Consider the following 27,007-nt stretch of genomic DNA (forward strand, 5'->3'; position numbering starts at 1 on the left):
TTTCCAACTGGCCAGGCTAACACTGTATGAGACTAGATATTGGTGCAGGTTTCAAAGACTTCATCATTAAATATTAACAAGAGCACAAACACATTCTGCAGCAATCAAAATCTTTCTAGGTGAAAATTTCTTAATCTAAAATATTGCTAGACTAAATTTAAGGAAGCACTTAAGTCATTCTGGAAAACCCATAAGTATATTATATGCAAGTCACTAATAACAATCAGTCCGAGAACAGACCAACAGAAACTATAGTCCTCATGGGTGTGAACATTTATAAAATTCTACTTATCCAAGGGACGTAATGCTGCAGAAACTTACTTGGCTGCAGAATAATCCACTTTTCCCTTATGGTGCCATGTATTGCGATGACCAATTATGGAAGCATTTTCATTTTATCAGCATTTTGATAATAGCACCTGTTGATAATATTGCAGAGCTTATGTTATATCTGTATGCTTTCCAGCAAAACTGCGATTTTGTCACATTATCTCAAATTTACACATGGGCTAGAAGCTGGCCAGAAGCGGTAGTTCCATGCTTTGTTTGCCTTACGTGTCTCTGCACACCAACACAATTACATGTTTGAGGGTATTCATTCCTCCCCAATCTTTTCCCACAATAGAAAAGTTTGGAAATTTACTCCTGGTATGGGTAAGCATAAAACATTTTCCAGTGTGGAAAAAAAGGTGTGTGATGAAGTGATTTTGAAATCAAGGTGCAGATTTTCTCTTAAGCGAATCTACACATGTGTATTTACTTGTTCGGAAATTGAAATCAGATGTTTGCTAGGAGTATGGTTTCCAGGCCTGCTACTGTAAAGTTGTGTGAATTCATGAAAGTCCAGAATCTGTACCAATGGAAAGAGACGTACACGCGGGTTCACTTTTGTGGCTTTTCTTTCAGAGCTGGTCCCCTAATTTATTTTCATGTTGCTCATAATGCTTTTACTTTGATTCTCCATTTTAATCTTTTTGTAAATATTGGCAGCATTACACACCTTTTACTAAATGATGACTGGGAGAAATGGTACTTGTACAATCATTTTTTCACGTTACAAATTGCCTTTGTGTGCATTTTATTTTAAAAGCAATCAATCACCGATCTTGCTTTTATGCAATGTGGGATCATTATAAGTAGTTTCAAATTGTTAAATTTTGCCAACATTCATACACATTGTTATTGTATTGAAACCACGGTCAGTGACACAAGCTGAGCTAACAGGGCCCTGTAGTTCGTTATAGCACTAGTCCTAATATTGAAGGCTTTGCATTATGAATCCTATACATACTGTTTGAATAACGTATACATATTGATACAAATCTTGGCTTCATTGCAGAGAACCCTTTTTCACAGATCCAAACTGTGTTATTGAAAAGTAGCAGCCAAAGGATTTGTGCTGCAGAGGCTTTGGCCTATTTATCAAGTGGACAACATAACCATGAAAGCTTTTCGTCCTTGAACCCAAACAATAAGTCCTGGGTATCTGGCAATAGTAATTTTACACCTGTGGTTCCTTGCACAATTCCAAAATGTATCTAAAAGCTGCTACTCTCAAGAGTCTTATACCTCCCATTGTAGTGAGCCTTGAGAAGACGAGACACAAAGGCATGAGAATCTTTACATAGGTTATAGGTAGAATCCAAAATTTGAGGCTGATATGCCTGGCTTGTGTCACCAACTGATATTTAGGACATGCTGAAATTATTGAGATGGTGGTCAATACTGACTTGAAGACAAGTCTAAATTCCTATAAAGACAGTCTATTATCCTACTCATGGTATCACATGAGGTAAAGCCTTTAAAGGAACTTCCAAATGCCTGGAGCTAATCCCCATGTCATCCCATATCTCTAGGAAATATTATTTGCATTACCTATTGGTCACCTCTTTTATTATCACAATTGCATGAAAACCTTTACAAAACATGGTGCCTATCAGTGATCCACCCTTGGAAAAGGAGAGTAAGAAGTTGGGGAGTATTATTAAGCTGAAACACGTCTTCTAAAATATAACTTTATCTATTTGAATGAGCTTGAATCTCAAATTAATCATCTACCCGAGGCATACTTCAAGAAGGTTCAAAAGAGGGTTTAACGATAATTCAATGCTAACACAACTATCAAGATGTGTTTGAACCAGGCATACACTTCAGCAAGCTAGGAGGGTACTGGATTGATCTTGAGCCTCCAGTTTTTCCCCTTTAAACTCGCTCCTTTGTTGTCAATAGAGTTATGGCTCTGTATGGTTTACCCAGCATCCTATATGTTCGTAGCATGTGTAGCTGTAGATACACATCCTCTGCATTCTCCTAACTTCTAGTATTTGCCTCGGACATTTAAACTTTTTTTTAAAGAATAAGTCCTGAGTAATGAGGTATTGTAACTCCTCAATTAGGAGCTCATTACGATGGCAGTCAGACAAGTGTCTGTCTGCAATTGAAGCAGGATTAATTCCATCTGACAAAAAGTCAGCAGTCCCACCTACCATAGTTTGATCAGACTGTCAAGTAGGCGGTCGTAAAGTGCCTTCTTCTACTGTGACTTGTGCTGCAGCCGGAAAGGGGGCCATAGCACAAGCCGCAGTAGAAAAGGGCAATTTTCAGACATCCATGCACCATTTGCCAGGCACCATGTGGTGCTTGGCACACGGTACATGGATATTTGCAAGGGCACTACAAGTGCCCCCTTAGCAGAGGCCTGGGGGAGGGCCCTGCTTGGGGACCCTTAAATCCCTTTCCAACAGCATTTTTATGGCAGTGAGACCGCCATGAAAAGGCTCTGTGAAATGGAGGTCGGGTTCCTGACAGCGGTGCCTGAGCAGGCACCTCCTCCATTCAGGATCACCATTCTGTAGATCCTGGCACAGACGGTGGTCTGGTCCCTGATAGACGAGGAACCGACTGCCTTCATCCTAACACGCCGGTTGGCCCGATCTCTACCCCAGCCAGTCTCTTGACCTAGCAACGCCAGAGCTCTCTTCCCCAGCAGGGCCTTTGAATCAAATGGTTAGTTGCGCTACACTGACACATACCCCTCTGGCCCCTATGCAGATAAACTACGGGCCCCCCACCGTTTTTCCCTCTCCCGCTCTGTTTCTCTCTTGTGGAACTACCTGGCAAGGTTCATCCAAGCACGCCTTGAGCTCGTACCGATGCTGGAAGCTACCATCCGTAGAACCTATACCACCCAAATCGTTCAACCTCTTATTGCCCACACCCTACTCGCAGCCGATATGCCCACCTTCCCTCCCCCAACCCCTGCTCCCTTCTCCACATAGATTGCTCCTCCACAAGACCTACATGATTCACTTGTTATCCTTGACCATAATAATGCTGCCTCTGCTCAATCAGTTCTCTCACGCATCCTCTCCCCCCTACTGGAACTCACACCATAACCCTTAACCAACTGTCACCACACTGACCGGGCCGTACGCCTGGATGAGATCTCTGCCTGCGCCACCTCACGGACAAACTCCAGAAAATGACAGCCATCACTATCGAGCTTCTGCCCATGCGTACGCATACTAGTACCCCGGGGACCTGGCCCAGCTCCCAAACAAGCTTATATCTTGCCCTAGATCCGCACACCTCTCATCTTAACTCAAAAACGTTACCCTTCCCAAAATATTTATTGCTTCCCAGAAGACTGAAGGCTGATCTATCTAACATCGACATCCACAGCCGAAACCTCTCTTATACAAACCTAATAGACACTAACCAGACCTACTGGGGTCAAATCCAAGCCATTCAAGCTAGCCCCTAGAGAGAACCCACTCACAGAAGTATTAATAGCGTTAACCTCAAGTGCGTTAACATACCTCAGACTCCCACTACCCATTCTACTAGTCAACTGAAATGCGTATTTCTCAACTTCAGATTCTAACCAATGAGCCTGATATCTTTATTCTCATGGAAACCTGGCTAAACCGCTCCTCCATTCGTATACTTGACCAACTAGTCCCTGCCAGCCATGACATAATTGGGCTTGACAGAACTTTTAAACAGGGTGGGAAAATAGCTTGCATATACCGAAGCACACTCACTATAAATTAGAAACCATCACCTTGCCCACCTGTGAATATCTCTGCATCAGCATCTCAAGCAATAACAGCCTCATTAGCAAACTACACACATCTGTCCTTCGTTGAACAATTCATGGAAATTGTCATATGTCCCGGAACGAAGACCGGGAAGAAGACACAACATCGCGATCCCGGAAAGGAATGAACTACATTTCCGGGTTGACGACCCCGGAAGGAACTACCGTTCCCTTGAGGCGCTGCGTGGCACATGTGCACACTAAGGGGCAGTACATAAGCAATGGCGGCACCCGTGGAACCCATCGGATATTTTCGAGCCGAACCATCAGACTGGGGAAACACCGCAAGGTAAGGGACTACGACCCTTTCTCGCTTGAACACTTTGGATCCCAGAGTGTACTTTCGGAGCGGAGTTGGAGCGGCCGCTCTGCTTGGCGATTCCGATCACGCTCGCTGTCAGAGGACTTTGTTTGTAGACTGAGGTCCTCCAAGTACTTTGTTGGTTCACATTAGCGCGTGAGCGGCTGCTCCCGTGTTTTACCATGTACCTCAGCGCTAGTACCGTGTGGCCTACTCTCAGGGGAGCATGTGAGATTAACTGCTTGCCCTGTGAATATTGACTTTGAACATAGGGGAGCCAGTGCGGTCAACTGCTCACCCTATTAAACCTGACTTGATACCCAAATCAAACCCTGATTAAGGAACACCCCAGTCTGGATGCCCATAGTTCCATAGGCCTCTTGTACTACTCACCCAGGCCTAACTGTACCCCTCGTTGGTGAGTGCCAGGACCGGCATTCTTGCGGGGGACGGTTCAGAAGGCTGCATAGACAATTGTGTGAATAGCGAAAGGCTCGAGTCGCATTGTCGGCCACTACTTAGCACGGTGCCCTCCGTTGGGGAGTGTCAGGACTGGCACTCATGCGGAGGACGGTGTGAACGTATAGAAACACATAGGGTGGTGTTAACCCGTGTTGTTCTAGCTGGATTGTGCAAGACTGAGTCCAGTTTGTATTCGAGCAACTCATAAATCCTATTCCACATACATTGGGGTCTTGGTTGCATTATTTCCGTGTTTCTGTGTTGAGGTCTGTTTACACACCCAATCCCGAGGGCAGTCAGGGATTACAGAAATCATCAAATCTAACGAGGATCCTCAAGTGTCCCAAATCTTCCTTGGAGACTTCAGCCTCCACTGGAACAACCAGAACGGCTACGCAGTGAACTGTCTAATATCTTTCCTATCTGACAATGAGCCGACCCAATTCTGCACCAGCCCAACCCACAACAAGGGTGAAACACTGGACCTTATCATATCTAAAAGGAACAACATCACACTGGAAACCATTATTCCCTGCGACTGGTCGGTCCACTACAGCATCATCTTCTTTATCAACCTGGAAGGTACTACGAAGAGGGTCCAAGCAAAACAATGGAACAGGAACCTCAGAAATATTAATCCCAAAGACTTACAAACCCGATGTAACACTGCCCTGACTTCCCAAGCAGGCATGATGGATGTACATGACCTCACAGACTTCTATAATTCCTCTATTTCGGACATATTTGATTCCATCTCTTCAACAAACAAATGTTTCAACCAAAATCCACAATCCTTGGTTCAATGACAACCTGAACGTCGCTGTCTAAGTTCACCCGAAAGAACTTGGAGATCCTTACTCTCCACCAAACACATAAACACCTTAGATCAGTTAGGAACTCTTACAACAGAAAAATCAAAGATGCAAAAGCAGCGGTCTTTAGAACTCAACTTAACCAAGCCAAAATACATCACCAAATCTTTTCTGAAAACGTCAAGCAACAATCGCTCAACGTACTTAACTGGCCAGACCATGATGACATCATTCCCCCAACATACAAGGAATTAGCAGCATTCTTCTTGGGAAAAACAAAAATCCTTGAAATTGACCTAGAATCAAAGAGTGATCTTCTCCCCACTACAGGGTTCGCTTCCACACTTGCTTCTCTGGGCTCTGACTGGTTTGGTCCCGATGGAGATGTCCCCAAGAACAATGCCTCCGGGCACCCTTTCACTCCCCTCAACAAAAGTGACATCTATAACTTTCTTCTAGTGATCAACCCATCTAACCACTTCAGCAACCCACTACCACCTCCAATCTTCAAAGAAATAAAAGCTGCCATTCTCCCCTTATGGTCTAATATTGTTAACTCCTCACTATTACAAGGCACTATCATAAACTGTATAAAAGTAGGGCAGCTTACCCCCATTCTAGAAACACCTAATGCAGACGGTTCTGATCTTAACAACTTCCGCCCTATTTCCAACATCCCCACTCTGGCGAAACTTCTGGAAAAATGCATGCATTTTCAACTCTGCATCTACAATAAGAACTTCCAACTCTTGGATCAACATCAATCAAAAATTTGCTTCTCTACAAGATGAACTTCAGACCATTAAAAAGGATCTCTTTAACTACCTTAAGGATGTGCACAGAGATATAGACAGCCTGGGGGACAGGGTCTCATCATTCGAGGACCCAGAATTGAGTCATGATGAAGAAATCTAACAACTCCAACAAAGGTCCTCCGACTCCGTGACCAACACCTAGACCTTTAGGCACATGCAGAAGATTTAGACAGTAGATTGAGACGCAATAGCATTCGCAATAAAGGGGTCCCCTTGGATGCGGATGGGTCTGACATCACAGTATTTGCCACTGAACTCCTTTGCTCGATCTTAGAGGGTCCCCTAGAGACTGTCATCAAACTGGATCGGACCCATAGAGTGGACCCCAAAAGACCAGCTTTGGCCCCTCCTGCAGACATTTTGACCTGTGTGCATGAGTTCCCATTAAAGGAGTAAATCCTTCAAGCAGCCCGAGACAAACATCCAATATAATTCTGGGGATTCATCCCAATGGTATACCAGGACCTTGCTGCCGCCACTCAACAGAAGTTGGGTCATCCTTTCAGCATTGTCTTCCGCCTGCCTGGGAAACTTCATCAGCTTTGTTCGCTGGAGGCCTGACAACTGCTGGGCATTGACGAACCCTCACCCGAGCCATCCTGAGCTCTGCGGAGTGAACAGGGAACAGTGAGAAATCGTAAACGACAGATCACCAAAATACCTCCTACAGAAATGTGCCCAGATCCAGAGACAACAGCAAAGGAGCGCCAGGCGGTGCTGGAATCACTCACTGGAGATCTGACTGAGGCAGCAGGGTTATGAGGCTGGCTGTACCTTTCTTCCTTTCTCTCCATTAGTTGAGGGGCCCTGGCGGGGGTGGGGAGGGGAGCATTAGGCAACTACACACCCTCTCTTCTACTTCACGAATTGGGCGCTAAACCCTTGACATTGACTCTATATGAAGTGTTACAATGGTTACTTATTTTGTTTTTGTTCTTCTTTTGTTTTCTTTTTGGGAACCCACTAGTAGCGGTATTATCTTGGCTGGTACTGCCTTTACTACTGGTTGCCTTCCAATATATCTTGCGAGATTCATACCCATCTCGCTGTCCACTCCCGAGACCTTTCCATAGCCTTCTATCTTATTAAGTATCATGTCATGCAACCTTCTGATTCTCACCCTTAATGTTAAGGGCTTAAATAATCCCACTAAGCAATGTGCCTTATTGTCTTACTTGGAACACTGGGCCCACAGCTGCCTCCAAGAAAAGCACCTACTCACCAGTGACACTTATAGGTTTTGGTCCAAGACATTCCCCCCAACAATTGTTTTTGTCAAATCCCACCAAACCTGCTGGGCTAGCGATCCTGGTCTCTGCCTTCTTTCCAGGGAATATAGGCCCCTAACAAGCCAAAATTAGAGGTAGATTGCTGGCTTACTCCGTGACAGTGGGTGCCCATACCTTTTCCCTAGGGTTCATTTACACACCTAATGAAGGGCAGGAACTTTTCCTTCGCCGCACAGTTACCGAGTTACTGATCACCCCAGACCGGCTGATTGTTTTGGGAGGGGATTTAAACCTAATCCTTGATAATGATCCGTACAAATTAGCCCACCATCATTGTCAGGCTGGGGCCCTTTCTCGAGAAGGGGTGCTCTGGTTGGGGTAAGTGGGGTTATCTGACATTTGCCGATCAATACACCCATGAACACAAGACTATACATATTATTCACATGCACACAAAACGTGCGCTCGACTGGACTATTTTTAGGCTCATCATGTGGCAATTCTATGGCCTTGACTTCTGTGATAGAACCCCGCTCCTTATCAAGTCAGGCCGTGCTATCAGTTACCCTAAAATTCCCTCTGCTACAACCCGCCCCCACAAGATCTCGGTGACAGAGAGAAACCCTGTTACAATGCCCTGAAGTTGTTAAATAAAGTACCAAAGTGCTGGGAGATTATCTGGCTATCAATGATGTGCCTGATGTCTTCATCTTTACATTGTGGGAGATGCTGAAGGCAGTGGTCAGAGGTGAACTGATCACAATCTCTGTGGCTGACAGCATGCTACGTAAGGACAAAAGGAAGAATTTGACTCAAGAGCTAGAGTACATTCACAGGCGCCCCCCGGATATGGGGGCAACTTGAATGGACCCACTCTCAACTGTCTGGGATCGACCTAGACAGAGCAAAATACATAGCTCTCCGGCTTCGCCACATGTATTATGTTGGTGGAGACAAATGTTGACGTCAGCTGGCCAATAGACTAAGAATACAACGTCAGGCGCAGGAGTCTAGGCGGTGTTTAATTCTAAGGGTCTGGAACAGAGTAAAGATCCACAAATCGCGTCAACCTTTCAGGACTTTAACAAAGATTTATATGCAGAGGAGCAGTTGCCCACAGATGGACCAGAGGCATTTCTCTTGGATGCCCGCACCTCAAAACTAACATCGGAGCAGGCAGCAGACCTGGATCGTCTGATCCAAGTGGAAGTGGTTATCTCCAGCATAGCCCAACAGACACTCCTCAAAACCCCGGGTCTGGATTGCTTTACAGTGTTTCTTTTTCTTTTCTTTTTTTTTATATAGAACATTCTGCTCGATCTTGGCCCCCCTACTTACTAGATTGTTCAACGCGGTCAACAGCCCTTATTCAATCTTGCCATCTCTGTTAGCGGATTCTATAGTTGTGACCCCAAAGCTTTACAAAGACCAGCGCTACTGCGCATCATACCGGCCCATCTTCCTCCTAAACTTGACTTTAAACTTTTTACAGGCATCCTAGTGGCATGCTTAGGCCCCCTACCACCAGACCTCATTGCTCCAGACCAAGCAGGCTTCATACCCCACCGCCAATGTAGTGATAATACTAAAAGGTAACTGCACCTCATTGATAAAGCCCAGCGTTCGGACCGGGAACGCATGCGATTTGCGATTGATGCTGTAAAGGCATATGAACTAGTTCATTTCCCATATCTGACTGCCACACTTAAACACTTTGGTCTTGGGAAACATTTTTGCTCGTGGGTCCTCAGTAATTTTGGTTATCCAGCCTCAAATAGTGAGAGTGAATGGCTACCCTTCAGCTTTGTTCCCAATCTGTAGAGGCACGCGCCAGGGTGCTCACTCTCGCCCCTATTATTTGCAATATATTTTTTTATTTAATTTTTTAAAACTTTTTATTAAAGAAATGAAAGGGCAATTACACCATCACTATGTTCCATCGCCATGTGTACAAAATGCATGCCCACATTATCTAATATCTGAAAAGCATATGTACCTTGTATCACATATTCTAAGCATTATAACAAGGCATAAATTACTTCCAACAGTGATAGAATGTTCCCCCACAAAACCAAGGAGGACCCCTCGAACCAAAGAGGAAAACAAAAAGAAAAAATAAAGAGAAATAAAAATAAGCTGTCTACATCCGCTTCCACGCACTTCGTCTAGTTCTGCAAGCCCATCATACCTGTAGGCTGAACCACGCATAACGAGTAAATCCACCCTCCCCATACACTATTAAACAGCTGCAGGTTCTTCTTGGTTGAGTAGATACGTTCTTAATGGTTCCCAAATGTCTCTGGGCTTCGAAATCTCAGGCAATTCCACAGCATAGGCCACCAAATTGTCTCTGCAGTATACCAGGTCTTTGATCCATAAACCCACTCTTGGTCTATTCCTGCCCCCCATGTCATAGCCACCCTCCGAGCCGCCATCAGTAATGCAAGGCGCACAAACTTGCCGGTTACTCCTTTGATGCGTGGCACACAGCATAGTAAGCAGGCAAGTGGCTCACAGCTTAGCCCCACATTCACCATTTCGTTCAGACAGTTCACCACTTTTCCCCAGAATTCCCATACCGCTTGACAGTCCCAGACCAGGTGCATAAAATCTGCATTGTCACGGCCACAGCGCTTACACTCCGCAGATGCACGCAGTCCGTACCCATGCAGTCTCAGTGGAGTATTTTATACCTGATGTATATATTTAAAATTAATTCTCCTCAAATTGCCATTCATACTCAGCGTTCCCGTTAGACCACATATGTATTTCCAGTCCGTCTCCGCAATGGGTTCAGGCAGACAAGCAGACAATCTCTCCCAACTACGATCCTGGCCCTCCACACTTTCAAGCTTTATCATTTTGTATAGTTTTGAAACTAAACTTCTATTTCTGGGGGCAGTGAGTGTGTATTGTAATGAGGTCAGTGCAGGTGGTTCCTGTGGGTATGTGGGGTAGTGCACTTTGAGTGCATGCCGCAACCTGTGTACAGCAAACCGAAACAACAGCGACTGGTTGTTGATGTAGGTCAGATCTTCTTCCGCCAGAACTGAGCCATTCACATAAACATCTGCCATAGTTCTGAGTCCTGCCTCAGTTAACAATCAGAGTGACGGCTTCTTCTGTGTTACGGAGAACTCAGCATGATACTCCAGGTATAAAGCCGGTGCATAGAGTGGCATTTTCTGTGCCAATTGTCCAATGTTCCACCAGGCAAATATGGTAGCATCCACCGAGTTGATTTCTGCCCTCGGAGTACCACGCCGGCGATGCGTGATCACGCTGTGTAGCGGGACCGGGGCCGCATCTCCCTCTTCCACCGCAACATGCGGCATGAAGGCATGCGTCCTGTACCAATAATACAAATATTGAGCTTGTGCACTTAGATAATACACATAGAAGTCTGGGGCCTCAAATCCGCCTCTCTTGTACCCCTTAACCAGAATCGTCCACTGTACTCGAGCATGTTTACCTCCCCACGCCAGCCGAATCAGCTGACCTCTCAGCATCTTAAAAAACTGTTGTGTAAGCACTATGGGAATGTTAAGGAATAAATAAAGGAACCGCGGCAGCACCACCATCTTTATCAATGCAATGCGATCTGCCAATGGCAGCGGCAACGTTATCCAATTATCTACTTGCGTTTCCAGCACCGTATAGGCTCTGCCATAATTCTCCCTGACCACAATCTGCGGGTTCCTTTGTATCCAGACTCCTAAGTATTTAACTGAATCTGCGGTCCACACCAACGGAAACTCCAAGTCTGGGCAGGTAGTCGAAGTGGTCAACGGTATTACAAAAGACATCCCAGTTTATAGTAAGCCCGGACAGGCAGCCAAACCGGACATACTCTCTAAGCAGTTGTGCTAAGTATTTGGACGGTTCCCGAACAAAGAGAACCATGTCGTCTGCATAGAGTGATATACCCACCGGGCGATGGTTAAAGTTAAGTGCTGCCTCACGATGCCGCTGTCTGATCACACACGCCAGTGGTTCTAATATCAAAGCAAAAATTAATTGTGATAGGGGACACCCCTGCCGCATGCCCCTTGTAATAGGAAAAGAGTCCGACGTGAGACCCCCTATTCGCACCCTCGCACTCGGTTTGGAGTACAGCACCGCAATCCACTGCAGAAATAGTGGTGGAAATCCCATACGACGCAATATATATTGAAGATAATGCCATTCGACCGAGTCAAGTGCCTTGGACGCGTCCAAAAACACGGCCGCCGCCGCCGCCTGCAAATCTGGCTCCAGAACATGGAACATGGAGAAGACCGTACGTAGATTATATGATGTAGATCGCTCGGGTATGAAACCTGATTGATCAGGCAGAACCAGTTTCTGCATCAGTGGTTGTAGGCGAGTCGCTAGGATCTTGGCCAGAATTTTAGTATCTATATTAAGCAAAGATAGTGGGCGATATGAAATGCATCTGTCCGTCGGTTTATCTTTTTTGTGTAATGTTATCATCATCGCCTCCCGTAGTGAGGGAGGCAATTCCCCAGACTCATGAGCCTCTGCATACATTTCAAGGAGGTGTGGCGCCAAAATGTCTGCATATTTATTATAAAATTCAACCGTCAGTCCATCTGGACCAGGCGCCTTCCCGTTAGCCAAGGCTGCGATCACGGTTTTCACATCTTGTTCATCTATCGGTGAGCACAAATATTCTCTGTGAACATCAGATAGCCAGGCGCATGCCACATCATCCAGGTATGCATCCATGTCTGCCTCCGACACTTTCCCGCGGGACCTATATGAATCTGCATAAAACCTCCAAAATTGTTCCAATATGTCTCCTTGTTCAATGTGGTCATTCCCCAGGGCATCCACAATCCTGTCCACTCTCGGTTGCTCCAATCGTGTTTTGATCCTAAGCGCTAAGTCCCACCCCGGTCCGCCTCCTTCCCCTTATCGTCTAGCTGTGTGCCTATGTGACAGGTAATTTACTTCCGTGTCTGCCAGTTCCTCAAATTCCTTGAGTAACCTCTGCAGCTCAGTCAGCATATCCGTTCTAGGGTCTACCTCATATTTACGCTCCAGCTCGCGCAGTGCAGCCTCCGTATTCCCCAGTTGCGAGTGTATATCTTTTAATATGCCCGCCGCTGTGCTTATGCAAACCCCTCTTATAGTGACTTTAAAGGCCTCCCACAAGGTGGCAGCCTCAACAACAGACCCTTTGCTTAGTTCGAAGTACTGTGTAATTGCGGCTCTGACCGTCGACTCATATACTGGGTCTAGCAGAGCTTCAGAACGCAAGCGCCACGTAAACGGGGGACGTCGCGTTGAGGGGAAGATCACTTCTAATTTGATGGGATTATGATCTGACAATGTACGAGCCAGTGGATGAATCTCCTGTACCCAACACATTACCTCTTCCCCCACTAGCCAATAATCTAACCTCGACCAGCTACCATGAGCAGGTGTCGCGTGCGTACCCACTCTCACCTGTGGGTTCCTAACACGCCATACATCCAACATTCCAAATTCTTCCATATCTGAAAGAGACACGTTAGTGATAGATTCCTTACCTTAGAATATCCCCAGGGCGTCAGACTGGATCCGCAAAATTTTGCGTAGCAATACCCCTGCGCGCCGGCAGGCGTCATCCGCGGCTCCGCGTCTGTTGTCAGCGCCGTTAGCGCCGGAATGACGTCGTCGGAGCACTTAGACGCCGCCCTCGCGCGCTGACGTCAGTTCTTCTTTTTTCTGCGCCAGCTAGCGCAGATCCAGAGAAGCTCTACCCCTTAGTCTTTTTTGACTAAACTTTTTGATCATTTCTCTACTCGAGTCTTCGACTCCCACGGTGCCGGTAGGGATGCCCGGGTTTCAACCCTGTTCCAAGTGCGACCGACTGATGTCGGTTACCGGCCCCCATTGCCGGTGTCTCAAGTGTTTATGCCTCGACCACGACAACCCCACCTGCTCCGACTGCCGGGTCCTGACGTCTAAAGCTAGGCGGGAGCGGTCCCGCAAGCGACTTGAGCTCCGGCAGTCGGCCCCGCGCCGCTCCAGGTCCCGGTCCCACAGGAGGTCGAGGGACCGGTCGCGGGGTCGGAGCCCTCGCAGCTCCGGGAGTGGACATCGGTCGTCCGGATCCAAGTCCTCAGGTAAGAGGCATGAGAGGTCGGAGAGATGTCATCGTTCCTCCGACCCACCCCGACGCTCACGCGATGCGGCCAGAGGTTCGGGTGACACAACCCACTCGGCTCTGACGGAGTAGCGGACGTCGCCGTTTGCCCCACACCTTCGGGTCCCTGGGCATGACGCGACGCCAGAGGAGGTCGAGCGGTACCTCATGGCCATGAGGTCCCTCCCTCCTCAGCCGGGTTCCGTGTCGCCTCCGGGTCCAACGGTCCCGGCTGAAGGGCCTAGCGGGTCGGGTGTTTCGGCTCCGACGCCGTCGGGTGCTTCTGCCCCGACGCCGCAGGCCCTCCCTGGATCCGCTTCTGGATCCGGGTCGTCGCCGGTCGACCTCACGACCTCGCCGGCGCTGGCCCTGTGGGTGTCGCCCCCGGCGCCTGCTATGGGCGCCGCCCCCGATCCTACCCTCTGTCCGGTTCAGGTGCCGGAGCGGCGCCGCTGAGCGCGCTCTCAAAGTCGTTTGGAGATTTCTATTTCCACGAACCGGCCCCATCTGTTGACCCTGAGTTGCAGGAGATGGGTGACGAGGGTGATTGGGAGGGGTCTGTGGACCCTCTGGCACAGTGGACTTGACACTTCGCCAGACACTGGATTTGTCTCCCCTCCCACCGTGGCTACGGAGGAGGGGCCTGCTTACAGTGTAGTGTTGACGCGGGCGGCCAAGGCCTTACACCTTGAGCTCCCCGTAGCGGCCGCGAGGACTAACCTCCTCACTGAGGTCCTTAAACCGCAGGCAAGCTCCACTGAGCCTCTGCTGCCGTTTAATGAGGCCTTGTGTGACGTTCTTGTGGGCACTTGGTCCAAGCCCGCCACAGGTCTGCCTGTGGATAGGAACGTGGCCAGACGCTACCGCCCGGCCCCGGGCGACCCTTGCTTTTTCTCCACCCATCCCACCCACGAGAGCCTGGTCATCCAGGCCTCCACTTCCCAATCCGCATTCCCGACGGCTCCGCCCGATCGGGAATCCAAGAGGTATGAACAATTCGGGAAGAAGGTGTTCTAGTCCCTGAGTTTGGGACTGCGGTCAGTCAATACCGCATGCCTCTTGGGCCGCTACACCCACACTCTGTAGGACACAGTCGCGGACGTGCTGCCACAATGCCCGGAGGAGGCCCAGGCTAAACTCGCCCCAGCCCTTGAGGAGGGTCGAGATGCAGCGCGATATTCCATCCGGTGTGGGCTGGATACCACGGACTCACTGGGCAGAGCGATGGCGACCACAGTGGCGGTTCAACGCCACGCCTGGTTGAGGTCCGCCAATTTTTCGGCCGATGTCCAGGCCTGAACATGCCGTTTGATGGCCGTCGCCTCTTTGGCGACAAGGCAGACCCATGCGCTTGAGCGTTTTAAGGACTCCAGGGCTACGGCCAAGTCCTTGGGCCTCTCTGCTCCATGCCAGCAAACGGGTGCCTTTCGTGGCCACCGAAGGGGCGCCCCCACACGGGCTGCCAGCCACGCACCGCAGAATGTTCAACAGCGCGGTGGCGGCCGTGGAAACCGCCGTAGCGGTGGTCGGGGACAACGGCGAGGCCAGTCCACACCTTCCCCCGTAGCACCTGCCTCAAAACCCTCCTAGTCAGTGCTTTCAGGCCCATGTGACGCCAGTGGGGGGCAGGGTTCGCCATCACCACTTCCACTAGCGCACTGTCACGTCGAACAGGTGGGTGCTGTAAATCGTCCAAAGGGGCTACTCCCTCCCCTTCGAGACGACCCCTCCAGCCATGCCACCGCAATTCCACGGCATGTCGGGGGATCACTTGCAACTTCTGCAAGAGGAAGTCACGGCCCTCTTGGCCAAGGGGGCCATCGAGCGCGTTCTTGGGCCAGAAGTAGGGTGTGGTTGTTACTCCCACTACTTTCTGGTACCCAAGAAGGGCAAAGGGGGCCTACGCCCTATCTTGGACCTACGGAACGTCAACAGCTTCCTCTGGAAGGAGAAGTTCAGGATGCTGACTTTGGCTCAGGTCTTAGCTGCCCTGGATCCCGGAGACTGGATGGTAGCGTCTGACTTGCAGGAAGCATATTTTCACATCCCCGTCCTGCCGGCCCACCGGCGTTACCTGAGGTTCACGGTAGGCCATGAGCACTTTCAGTTTACCGTGCTCCCCTTCGGCCTTACCAGCGCCCCACGGGTGTTCACGAAAGTGATGGCAGTGGTCGCAGCTCATCTGCGCAGGTTAGGGGTGTCAGTCTTCCCCTACCTCGACGACTGGTTGTTGAAGGCGGGCTCGCCCCAGACAGTCGTCAGCCACCTTCAGACTACGGTCGACCTCCTGCACCTGCTGGGGTTCTCCATCAATGTGCCGAAGTCACACCTGTGTCCCTCTCAGAAGCTCCTCTTCATCGGAGCGGTTCTGGACTCGGCGCAGTTCCGGGTTTATCCTCCCGAACAGCGGGTTCGGGATATTCAGGCTCTGATTCTGACCTTTCAGCCTTTATCCCGAGTCTCAGTCAGGTTGACGCTGCGGCTTCTGGGGCTGATGGCCTCCTGCATCCTTCTGTTGCATCACGCCCGGTGGCGGATGCGGGCTCTGCAGTGGGACCTGAAGTTTCATTGGGCCCAGCATCAGGGCAACTTGTCCGACCATGTCCTGATCTCAGGGGGCACTGCAAGGCAGTTGCAGTGGTGGCTCACGGACCGCAATTGGGTCAGTGGCAGATCCCTCTCCCTACCCCACCCGGAGCACGTGGTTGTGACGGACGCGGAGATCAGAGGCCTATGGTCTCCGGCGGAGTCCCAGCTCCACATCAACCTTCTGGAGCTGCGGGCGATCTGACTTGCACTGAAGGCATTCCTCCCCTCTGTCCGGGGGAGTGTAGTGCAGGTGTTCACGGACAACCCCACCGCCATGTGGTACTGCAACAAACAGGGTGGGGTGGGGTTGTGGTCCCTATGCCAGAAGGCTCTGCGCCTCTGGCAGTGGCTGGAACATCAGGGCGTGACCCTGGTGGTTCAACACCTGGCAGGTTCTCTGAACGCCAGGGCGGATGAACTCAGCCGTCGGTGCATGATGGATCACGAATGGCGTCTGAGCTCGGACGTGGCGCAAGGTCTCTTTCAGCAGTGGGGAGAGTCTTGGTTAGATCTATTCGCCACAGAAGAGAACGCGCAATGTCATCAGTTCTGCGCTTTGGAATTTCCAAGGCGGCACTCGCTCGGAGACGCTTTTCGTCGCGAGTGGAGTTGCGGTCTATTGTACGCCTTTCCGCCTATACCACTTCTGCCCAGAGTGCTGAAGAAGATCAGGCACGACCGGGCCCAGGTTATCCTTGTGGCTCCGGACTGGGCACGAAGATACTGGTATCCCGAGCTACTCAGCATGTCAGTCGATCCCCCGATTCGTCTGCCTCTTCGGGAGGACCTTCTGTCGCAGCAGCAGGGGACGGTCCTCCACCCGAACCTGTCCAGTCTCCACCTACAAGCTTGGAGATTGAGCGGCGACAGTTGAGGCCATTTGACTTGCCTCCTGAAGTCTGTAATGTCATTCTGGCAGCCAGGCGTCCCTCCACAAAGTCGGTATACGCCTGCAGGTGGAACAGATTTGTGGCATGGTGCACAGCAAAGGCTGTGGATCCACTCTCTGCACCCCTTTCTGAGGTACTCCTCTTCCTTCTTTCTCTTGCCCAGCAGGGCTCTGCTCTGGGCACTATCAATGGTTACCTTTCTGCCCTTTCCGCCTTCTTAAGGCTTCCTGATCAGCCTTCTTTATTCGAGTCCCTGATTGTAAATAGGTTCTTGAAGGGCATCACACACATGTTCCCTCCTGTTCCTTTCGTGATGCCCCAGTGGTACTTGAACCTTGTTCTTACTTACCTAATGTGTGCTCCCTTTGAGCACTCCATAACTGTCCTCTCCGTCTTCTTACTTTGAAGACTGCTTTCCTGGTTGCCATCACCTCTGCCAGGAGAGTGAGTGAGCCCCAGGCTCTTTCTTCCACACCGCCTTTCCTCTCTGTCCATCCGGACAAGGTTGTGTTGCAGACAAGACCCTCTTTCCTGCCTAAGGTTGTCACGGCCTTCCACATCGGGCAGTCCATTACCTTGCCCACCTTCTTTCTGCCTCCCTCGAAAGAGGAAGAGAGGCTCCACCGTCTGGACCCAAAACATGCGCTCTCTTACTACCTGAATCGCACACGCCAGTTCCGGGTGGATGACCAACTCTTTGTTGGTTACGTGGGCGCTAAGAAGGGAAAGGCGGTGCACAAGCGGACCATCTCTCGGTGGATCATCTTGTGTATCCAGGCGTGTTACTCCTTGGCCAAGAAGGAGCCCCCTGTTGGATTGAGGGCTCATTCCACTCGGGCCACAGCGACTACCATTGCCCTGGACTGAGGTGTGCCCTTGCAGGACATTTGCCAGGCAGCTACGTGGGCCTCGCTGCACACGTTTGCGAGACACTACTGCCTGGACAGCCAAGTCCGGAGGGATGGCTTCTTTGGCCATTCGGTCCTCCAGGACCTACTGGTGTGATTATTGGTTCGCAGACCCACTACCGGGGTTAGTATTGCTGGGGTATCTATTCTAAGGTAAGGAATGTATCACTAACCTGTCTCTTTCAGATGCACAAGTTACTACTTGTGTAACGATATATCTGTAAGAGACATTAGTTAGTGATAGATTCCTTACCGGCCCACCCATCCTCCCGTTCTGCGAACCGATATCTAGGGTTAAGGTCATTCCCTTCCAGGGCCCTAGTTTCATGGCATCAGTGTTGGTTCTATCATGGCTCTGCGTATCTGGCGCGGAAAATCTGTGTATTAGAACTGACGTCAGCGCGTGAGGGCGGCGTCTAAGTACTCCGGTGACGTCATTCTGGCGCTAACGACGACCGACGCGGAGCCGCGGACGACGCCTGCCGGCACGCAGGGGTATTTCTACGCAAAATTTTCCAGATCCAGTCTGACGCCTGGGGATATTCTAAGGTAAGGAATCTATCACTAACTAATGTCTCTTACAGATATATCGTTACACAAGTAGTAACTTGTGCTACACATTGCAACATCTGGGCCACCTTGGGGGTACGGTGCGACAGAGGATTGGATTTGTCCAGTTCCGCATCCAAATAGGTATTGAGATCACCACCCAGCAACACTGGGGCCTCCGGCCACTCTCTCTATACCCCACTCATTCGCCGTACACAGGCCACATCGTCTGCAATGGGGCCATAGATATTCACAATGGTGACCACTCTCCCTTGCAGTCTGCCACAGACTATCGCACATCTATCTTCGTCATCCGCATACGTGTGCAGAGGTTGAAAGTCCACCCCCTTTTTATCAGGATCATGACCCCCCTGGCATAGGAAGAGTATGAAGCCGATAATCTGAAGCCCGCCCATCTACTGTCCACTCCCCCATCCGTATATTTGGTGAGATGTGTCTCCTGCAAGAGTGCTATGTTAATCGCATGTCTATCTAAATACGCCAACACCTGCCTGACTTTTTGCGATGAGTTCCATCCTCTGACATTCCAAGTCAACAGCCTACATGCATCCGCCATGCCACGCTAAGTAGCGATATCTGATTCTACACCGTTTATTCCCATCAGGGTGCCTCTCATGCCGGCACAACCATTCTCTGTGCGTATCGAAGTACTCATGTGGAATGACAAAATATAATTCATAAAACATACAATGTACAATGAACCCCCTGTCAATCCTGCCCACCCGCCACCCACTCCAACCTCCCAATCAGGTCGAGATGCACTCCCTTCACCCTCCCAACAAAAGTCAATAAGCTCCATGCAAACCACCAATCGGGGATCTCCCGCTAGGGGAAGTGGGCCAGCAGCGAACACCCACACCGTAGTGTGGTTGCCGAACTACACCCAAAATGCCCCCCCCCCCGCCATTTCAGAGTCAGGCCTTGAGTATAGGGGCTAACGTTATACATCAATCAAACCAACAGTGTATATTGACAATGAATTGCGAATCATCCTATCCCCACACTGGGCAGGTAGTAGTGCCTGTACCACATCCGACATGCCTCCATATGTCCCTTTTGTCAGCGCACTGTGCCAACTTGTTCATTACAAATCGCTATCCACTCAGTCCGCATCATTCAGACCAGAGTCTTCGGGTGTCTTGTCATTCAGATGAGTCGCCTTTCTACCCTTGCAGATATGCTTTGTACATTTCAACGCTGATTTTGCATCCGTAAAGAAGTGCGCCTGTTCTTCGAGTGTGATCTTCAGTTTGGCTGGGTAAAACATGGCGTACGGCACAGAGGCCTCTCGCAACAGTTTTTTCACCGGCACAAACTCCTTCCTCGCCGCCTGCACTCCTGGGGTGTAATCAGGGAAGAACGACAACTTGTCGCCCTTATACATCACCGGTTCCTTGGCCCTGCCTCACGCAACACCACATCCCTGTCAGCATAGTTCAAAAGGCGCTCTATGATAGGACGAGGCGGTGCACCTGGCTTGGGCCTGGGCCCCAGGGATCTGTGCGCCCGCTCTACTATCATAACAGCGGAAAGTGCAGGGCCAAACAGTTCACGCAGCAGCTCCTCTACAAATGTCTCCATTTTGGATATGGGTGTGGTCTCCGATAGGCCTACAATGCGCAGGTTGTTGCGCTTAGAGCGCGCTTCCAAATCCTCATTTTTAGCGCTAATGACCGCCAGAATCTTTTCCATCTGCAGAATCTGCGTTCTGGATCCAGCCTGCGCATCATGAGTGCCCGAGACCCGGTTTTCGAGAACATCCAACCGTTGCTCGTGTTTCTCAACCTTTTTTTAAACCACATCCAACCCAGCAGCTAGAGCGTCTATCTTCCCATCAATAGTTTTCATACCAGTTCGGAGTTCCAATAATATAGAACGCGTGTCATCAGCTGCATCTTCTTCCGAGCCCTGATGCCCTCCTAGCGCTCCACCGTCGCCCATGCCATCCGCTGTTCTTGTGTTGCGCTTGTTTTCAAACTGTAACTTGGCCTGCTGAGGTTCCGACTTCCCCATGATAGGCAACTCTGCAGATTCGTGCCTCAAATTGCCTCTATAAATAGGTCTCAGCCTAAATGGCACCAGTCACAGGCTAAGATGTCCCCTCCGCGGCACCCTATCCAAGGCAGCGCAGACCAAGTCTCCACTTTGCAGTGTAAGTTTTTTAATGCCAGATCCTACGCAGTCTCGCAGTTTCCAGCCCCGGTCCCTCCTGTGCAGCAGCGTTAGGGCTTTAGCAACGTAGGGCCCTCCGATAAGCCGGCCTCGGAGCCCAGACATAAAGCTATGTGCCCCTCAGCTCTGTGGTACGCCAAGCCAGCGTCTTCCCCCGTCTGCCCGGCAGCCCTCTGCGGCCACCCAGACTCCCCCGACCCGAAAATGAATCAGGGCTGGTCCCGGTGCCCACAGTCAGAGACCCCCAGCTTCCGGAGGTCAACCCCCGGCCCCCCTGGGTCCCTGTTAGCTCAACTATGGGCCAGTGCCCCCCATCGCTCAGCGGCCCTCGCCGCACCGTGCCCCAGTGAAATGGCGCCCGGCACCAGCCTCGCCACTCAGCAGCCCAGGCCCAGCCCAAACAGTCGTCTCACTTACCCCTGCCAAGCTCCTCCAGCCGCGCCCCTCAGAAGAGCCCCGTCTCCGCTCCGCCCTGCTGTGCCTCGATGCCGCCTCGGGCCTCCGCTTCAGGGGAGCCGCACTCCGCCCTCGACAGTGCTCCAAGCCGCGAGCCCTCACTGCCGGTCACAACGCAGGCTTCGCTCCGGCGTACAGGATGTAGGAGGCACGGACCCCGCATACGGCGTCCTCGCCTGGGCACACAACGTGACGCTTCTGCCCCTCTCAGTCCGCCACCGCTCAGCACCTGGGTATGTCCGTCAGACTGCACACCTCCAGGGGGTTCCAGCTCCGGAGTTCGGCCGTCACTGTCCTTTCGCCGCCATTTTTCTCTCGAGCCCACTCCGGCCTTCGATCACGATAACTCCGCTATTGCGCCACTGTGACCGCCGTAATACCACCGACGCGGTTCCCAACTTATAAGCCGCAGTCACGCCACGATTTATCTGCGGTTGGGGGCTCTGCTACAGGATGTTAGTGCAGGATGACATTATCGGCTAGCAGAGCTCCTTCACCAGGCAGCCATTCCGCGCCGCGCCGCAGCCACGCCCCTCTCTATTATTTGCGATATACATGGACCCCCTGGCTCAGAGAATTCGAGATAATCCTTCTATTACAAACATCCTATTTGGGGGAGAGGAATACACCCTCAGTCTCTATGCTGATGACGTTCGGGTGGCATTGGATGACCGATCTATTTTGCTCTCTGCTTTTCTCAATGGATTTGAAACATTTGGCCAAGCTGCAGGATTTCGAGTAAATGTCCACAAATCCCAGGCCCTCAGCCTAAAGCCTCTTGTTACCCACGCAGAAAGACTTGACACACCGATTTCCGATACAATGTATAGCATCTACATCTATTCCATACCTGGGAATTAAAATACTGCTCTTAACTATAGGAATTTGACACACCAGATAAAATCAGACTTGAATAGATGGAGGCTCTACTGCCTCTCCTGACTTAGCCAAATCCCAGCTGTAAAGATGTTGATTCTACCCAAAATACTGTTCTTTTTCCAGGTACTCCCTGTAAAGCCTCCTCCCAGGAAAATTCAGACCCTTAAAAGTAAAATCAACTGCTTTGTGTGGGCTGATGGTCGCCCTCGCATGCGGAGGGAACTTAGCTACCGACCCCCAGACTAGGGGGGCCTAGGCATCCCGAATCTTTTTACGCTATTACCAGTGGCCCAAGTTAGGTTCCTGTAGAGTGGTCCCATGAGGAGTCTGAAAAGCACTGGCTTTTCATGGATAGGGCGGTGGCGGGACAACTCCCCTGGAGGTATCCTTTCCTCCACAGGAGTGCGTGCCCTGAAAGCCTTTATTCTTCTATCACTAGAACCTTTCCTGGTGGTTTGGGACAGAGTAGTGAGCGCGACGGCCTCACCTAGTTTTCTTCCCCTCTAACGCCAATTGCTGATAATGAAGATTTTACCCCAGGTCTGAATCTCTGAGCTTTTCAACAGTGATGCCAGATAGGACCCCTTTTAATCGGTCATTTATTAGACGAGGAAGGCCCAATTCCCTTTGACTGCCTATGTTCTGATCACACCATACCTGAAATAGAGCGGTTACACTATCTTCAAATAAGACACTGGGTGATGCATCCCTCAACTCACCCTAAAGCCCAAAGATTCCTTACCCCCTTTGAGAAATGGCTGCTCTTCAAAACGTCAAACACATGCCTTATAACAGCTGCCTTCGCTCCATCACTACACAGCCTAAACCCGCTAGTCTGAAACAGTGAGACAGAGGTGGGCCACCTGTTCACACCGAATAAATGGGGGGACATACTGTGATACACTCACAGCCGGTAACATAGCAAGTTTCGAAAGTGTTACCAGGATCGCCATATTTTACAATCTTACACACACCAGTCTACACAAAGTCAATCCTGCTCAAAAACTGGTTTGCCGGCATAACTGTGGCTCCTAGGCACACTATACACTTATTATGGGATTGCCCGAAACTCACCTCCTACTGGACACACTTGCTGAACGACACTGATATGTATTTTAACACACAACACTCTCACTTCCCAGCTTATATCATATTGCTATTACCCATGCACTTATGTTCCCTCTCAAGTCCTGTTGAGGAAGACAAATTGGAGATCTGGGGGCAGCACTGCAGAATATCCTGTCACACTGGGGCACAGGTCAGCTCCCTACTAACCAGGGGTGGTTACTTCGACTTTGGTACATTCTGGGTATCGATCGTCTTACCCTCTCTCTCTCTTGGATAAGGATGCCTCCTTCCCTGAATTATGGCGGCCTCTTTTGGCTTTATTATCTGCAGAGTTTCGGCAGCTCGTCTGCCCTCGATATCTATGCCTTCTCCGACTAACAGAAGCTCCTCATAGTTCTATACAAGGAAGCGTTGTTTGAATTGACACTTTTACACCCAATAAGCTACACTTTAATCCTTTTTCACAAACTGCATGCTTCCTACGTGGGCAGGGGCGAGTTTGGGGTTTGTTAGGTACACTATGTATGCATCATATCATGAGTGCTGATAACCCATGTATCGCAGATTTTTACAACAATAAAAAGATTTCAACCATAAAGCACCCTTTGCCTCAGTCTTGGATAAAGCACCTTGTTTTTACCACTTATATTGAGTGATGATAACCTATATTTAACATTAATTTTTGGGGGATTAGTGAATGTATCTTGTTTTTTTGCAGATCAAAACAATTTTAAGTGGATTTATCATCCGTGGATACTTGGGCAAATGGACCCTGCTCATAAAAACAGTGACTCTGGTGCTGGCCGTGGCATCCGGATTGAGCCTTGGGAAAGAGGGGCCCCTGGTACATGTTGCTTGTTGCTGGGGTAACATATTTTCTTACCTCTTTCCAAAGTACAGCACAAACGAAGCTAAGAAAAGAGAGGTACGTGTCTTAAAATGCTTTCCCAGTTTGGCTGACTTTTTTCAGAACAGATATTGAAAAATATCCAGATTTGATAAGATTTATTGATGGTAAATGTGATTAAATATTAAAAAGCTTGTTAGTAGAATATTAAATGCAAAGGACTTATCTTCCTCACTACTTGTGGTCAAATTTTAGACAAATGCGTTACATGTTCTGTACATTTTCATGCATCTGCTAGCCTCCACCTTACGGAAAAACACAATTTCTCATTTAAACATTGCATAGTTTGCATTTGCATTATTGAATGAGCTTTGAACAAAATAATAATTTCAACTGTAAGAATTTTAAAATATTATAAATCTTCTCCCAGATAACCAATTTTATTGTATTATTTAAATTGAAGAATAGTTTTTTTAATCATTTCAAACTTGGAATAAGTATGGTATTGGGTGGGAAGTATGCTTTATTCTGTTGGATGATCCTATCATTTTTTTTCTATGCTACCTAAGGTAATATTTCACTTGTGCCGGAAAAGTTGGCTATTGCCCTTGTAAAAGGCATTTCACTTTTAACAGAAATGTATTAATTGTGCTAGAATTGTGTGAACAAATATTCCCCTGGAGAAAGGTTTGTCTGTGTTCCGGGGTATATCAACCAGCAAAAGCATTGAACACCCACAAACTTGCAGATTTGTGAGTGTTTATCAGACCTTTGCAAGTTGTTTCCTACCCTGAACTTTTTTTGATCTACTGCTTTGAGGCACATAATAAATCCTTTTTCAGGTGAGAATTTAGAAAGAACACCCACAAAGTTGGTGGGGCTGTGGAAGGAAGATTACTGCATTGGGATTATGATTTTCATATGGAGTTTTAAAGTGTTAAGGCACTTTTGTGCTTCACACCTCTGCATGTAAAATGCCCACCTATTTGTTCTTTGATATCTAGGGTAACTCCTTAACTTGTTTCTCTGTTCCATTAAAATCACATCTTTGACCTAGATGTAGGTGCACATCTATAGTGCTAATTTACTAGCATGTATTATTAGTGTCTATGAATTGGGCTATTTGACCTCTAATTGTTCCATTTAATAGAACTGTTTCGTGTATTGGCTGCTCGCTCTCTCCAATACCCCACCTCTCCCGCTTCCACCATTAAGTTTGATTGAATTATTTGTATGCTTCCATCTTTGATGTCAGAAAACTATTTTTCTTCATGCATGCCACTCTGGCTTTTGACTTTTAGCACTGGAGAGAACAACACTGTTCTTTTCCTTTGTCTTGTTTGTTGCATCTGTTTGCTCACTTCTACTGCTCCCTCTTTCCCCTGATCTCCCCTGCTGTTCCCTTGTCATAGCAAAGCCAGTAGATCGGCCTTTTTGGGCTGAGACCTTTTGGCTTTGCCAATGTTTGCTTAATCTATATTGTTGCACCAGTTCCAAAGAGAAGTTTATTTCTTCCATGAAAGCAAAAAAACTACAACTGCAGTCACCGAAGCAGTGCATAACATAAGTTGCATTTTTTCTTCATGCTACCACACAGCGAATGCACCCCTTATTTTTATCAATCTTTGCTCCAGTGTACACCACCCTGTGTTCTGCTGCACAGGACACTGAACTTCCTTGATGCCGAAACACTGTGCTTGCTGCTGTACAGTACACTATGTTCATTTGATGCTCATTACCCTGTACTCATCACAGATATAAATCCCTTTTCTCCCCAGCTTCTCAGCCACCTGTGCTCGCCAAGGACAGAACTTCCTATGCACCATGGGTGCAGAACCCTTTGGGCCCCGCCCAGGTCTACTGGTCCCATAGACGCAACCCCTTTGCTCCCTGGTTGCACAATCTGCCCCTTTATCCCTTGGACACAACCTTTCTGCTCCCTGGTTGCACAATCCTTTGTGCTTCCAACTGCACACCCTGTAGTACCACACAGTGCAAATCTCCCCTGCCCTCTCCTGATGCAAATGCCACTTTCCTACTTCCACCCCTTTTCAAGGAGGCCATATGTGTGTGCCCCCTGAGGAACACCTCCTGATGTTCCCTGTGACACAAGATTGTTTTTTTAGGTCTTTGTGTATTGTTTCCTTTATAGCGGTTGACCTGATAACATGTGCCTGACCGTGAAGAAATTGTTAGAACAGATCCCTTTCTGCAAAGCATTAGATCCAAACGTCTTTTAAGGAGTGTCTACCTCAATAGTGACCACCAGCTATAAGTGTGTGGGAAGATTTAAGTTGGTAGGAGGAGGGTTCTACCCAACAGAAGTGGTGGAATCAATCAATTTTTAATAGAAGGCAGACCATTTTTCTCTACCTAGCTGCAAATCACCATCAATACAGGGGCCTTCCTCATAGGCTAGGGAGTGTACACCCAGGAGTGACCATCCAAATCTGTTGGAGTCCCCAAGAAAAGAAGAAACCGATCAGTTGGTTGGAGTGTAGGAGACTACAATTGGTTTTGGTAGCGTTCTTTCGGGCGCTGTACCCAAAGGTAGTGCTAATTTGCTTGAAGAATATGGTAACTAAAGCAAAGTGCTATGCAAAGATTACTAACATCATCTATGAAGCTGCCAACAGTTTTACTATCCTATTCCACAGACAGGTTCAATGCCGTCAAACTTTTCTCAAGTGACAAAATACAGAAATTCTGAAAGCACAAGCCTGCTTCTCCTCTTAGACCCACCTTTCTCATAGCATACCATATTGGTCACCTTTTAC

The 27,007-nt window shown here is 49.0% G+C and overlaps 1 protein-coding gene across 5 annotated transcripts in view; it reads left to right on the top strand.

Moving 5' to 3' along the window:
* The window catches only part of CLCN3 (chloride voltage-gated channel 3), a 509,534-nt gene that overhangs the window by 388,218 nt on the left and 94,309 nt on the right, over positions 1-27,007 (top strand). For all 5 annotated transcript variants that reach the window (XM_078677053.1, XM_078677057.1, XM_078677054.1 and 2 more), the window contains one exon: positions 24,102-24,308. In XM_078677053.1, the coding sequence (XP_078533179.1) occupies positions 24,102-24,308 (207 nt within the window). The remainder of the gene's footprint in view (positions 1-24,101; positions 24,309-27,007) is intronic.

This window comes from Lissotriton helveticus, chromosome 2_1 (assembly GCF_964261635.1).
Source record: "Lissotriton helveticus chromosome 2_1, aLisHel1.1, whole genome shotgun sequence".
In the NCBI taxonomy this organism is placed as follows: Eukaryota; Metazoa; Chordata; class Amphibia; order Caudata; family Salamandridae; genus Lissotriton; species Lissotriton helveticus.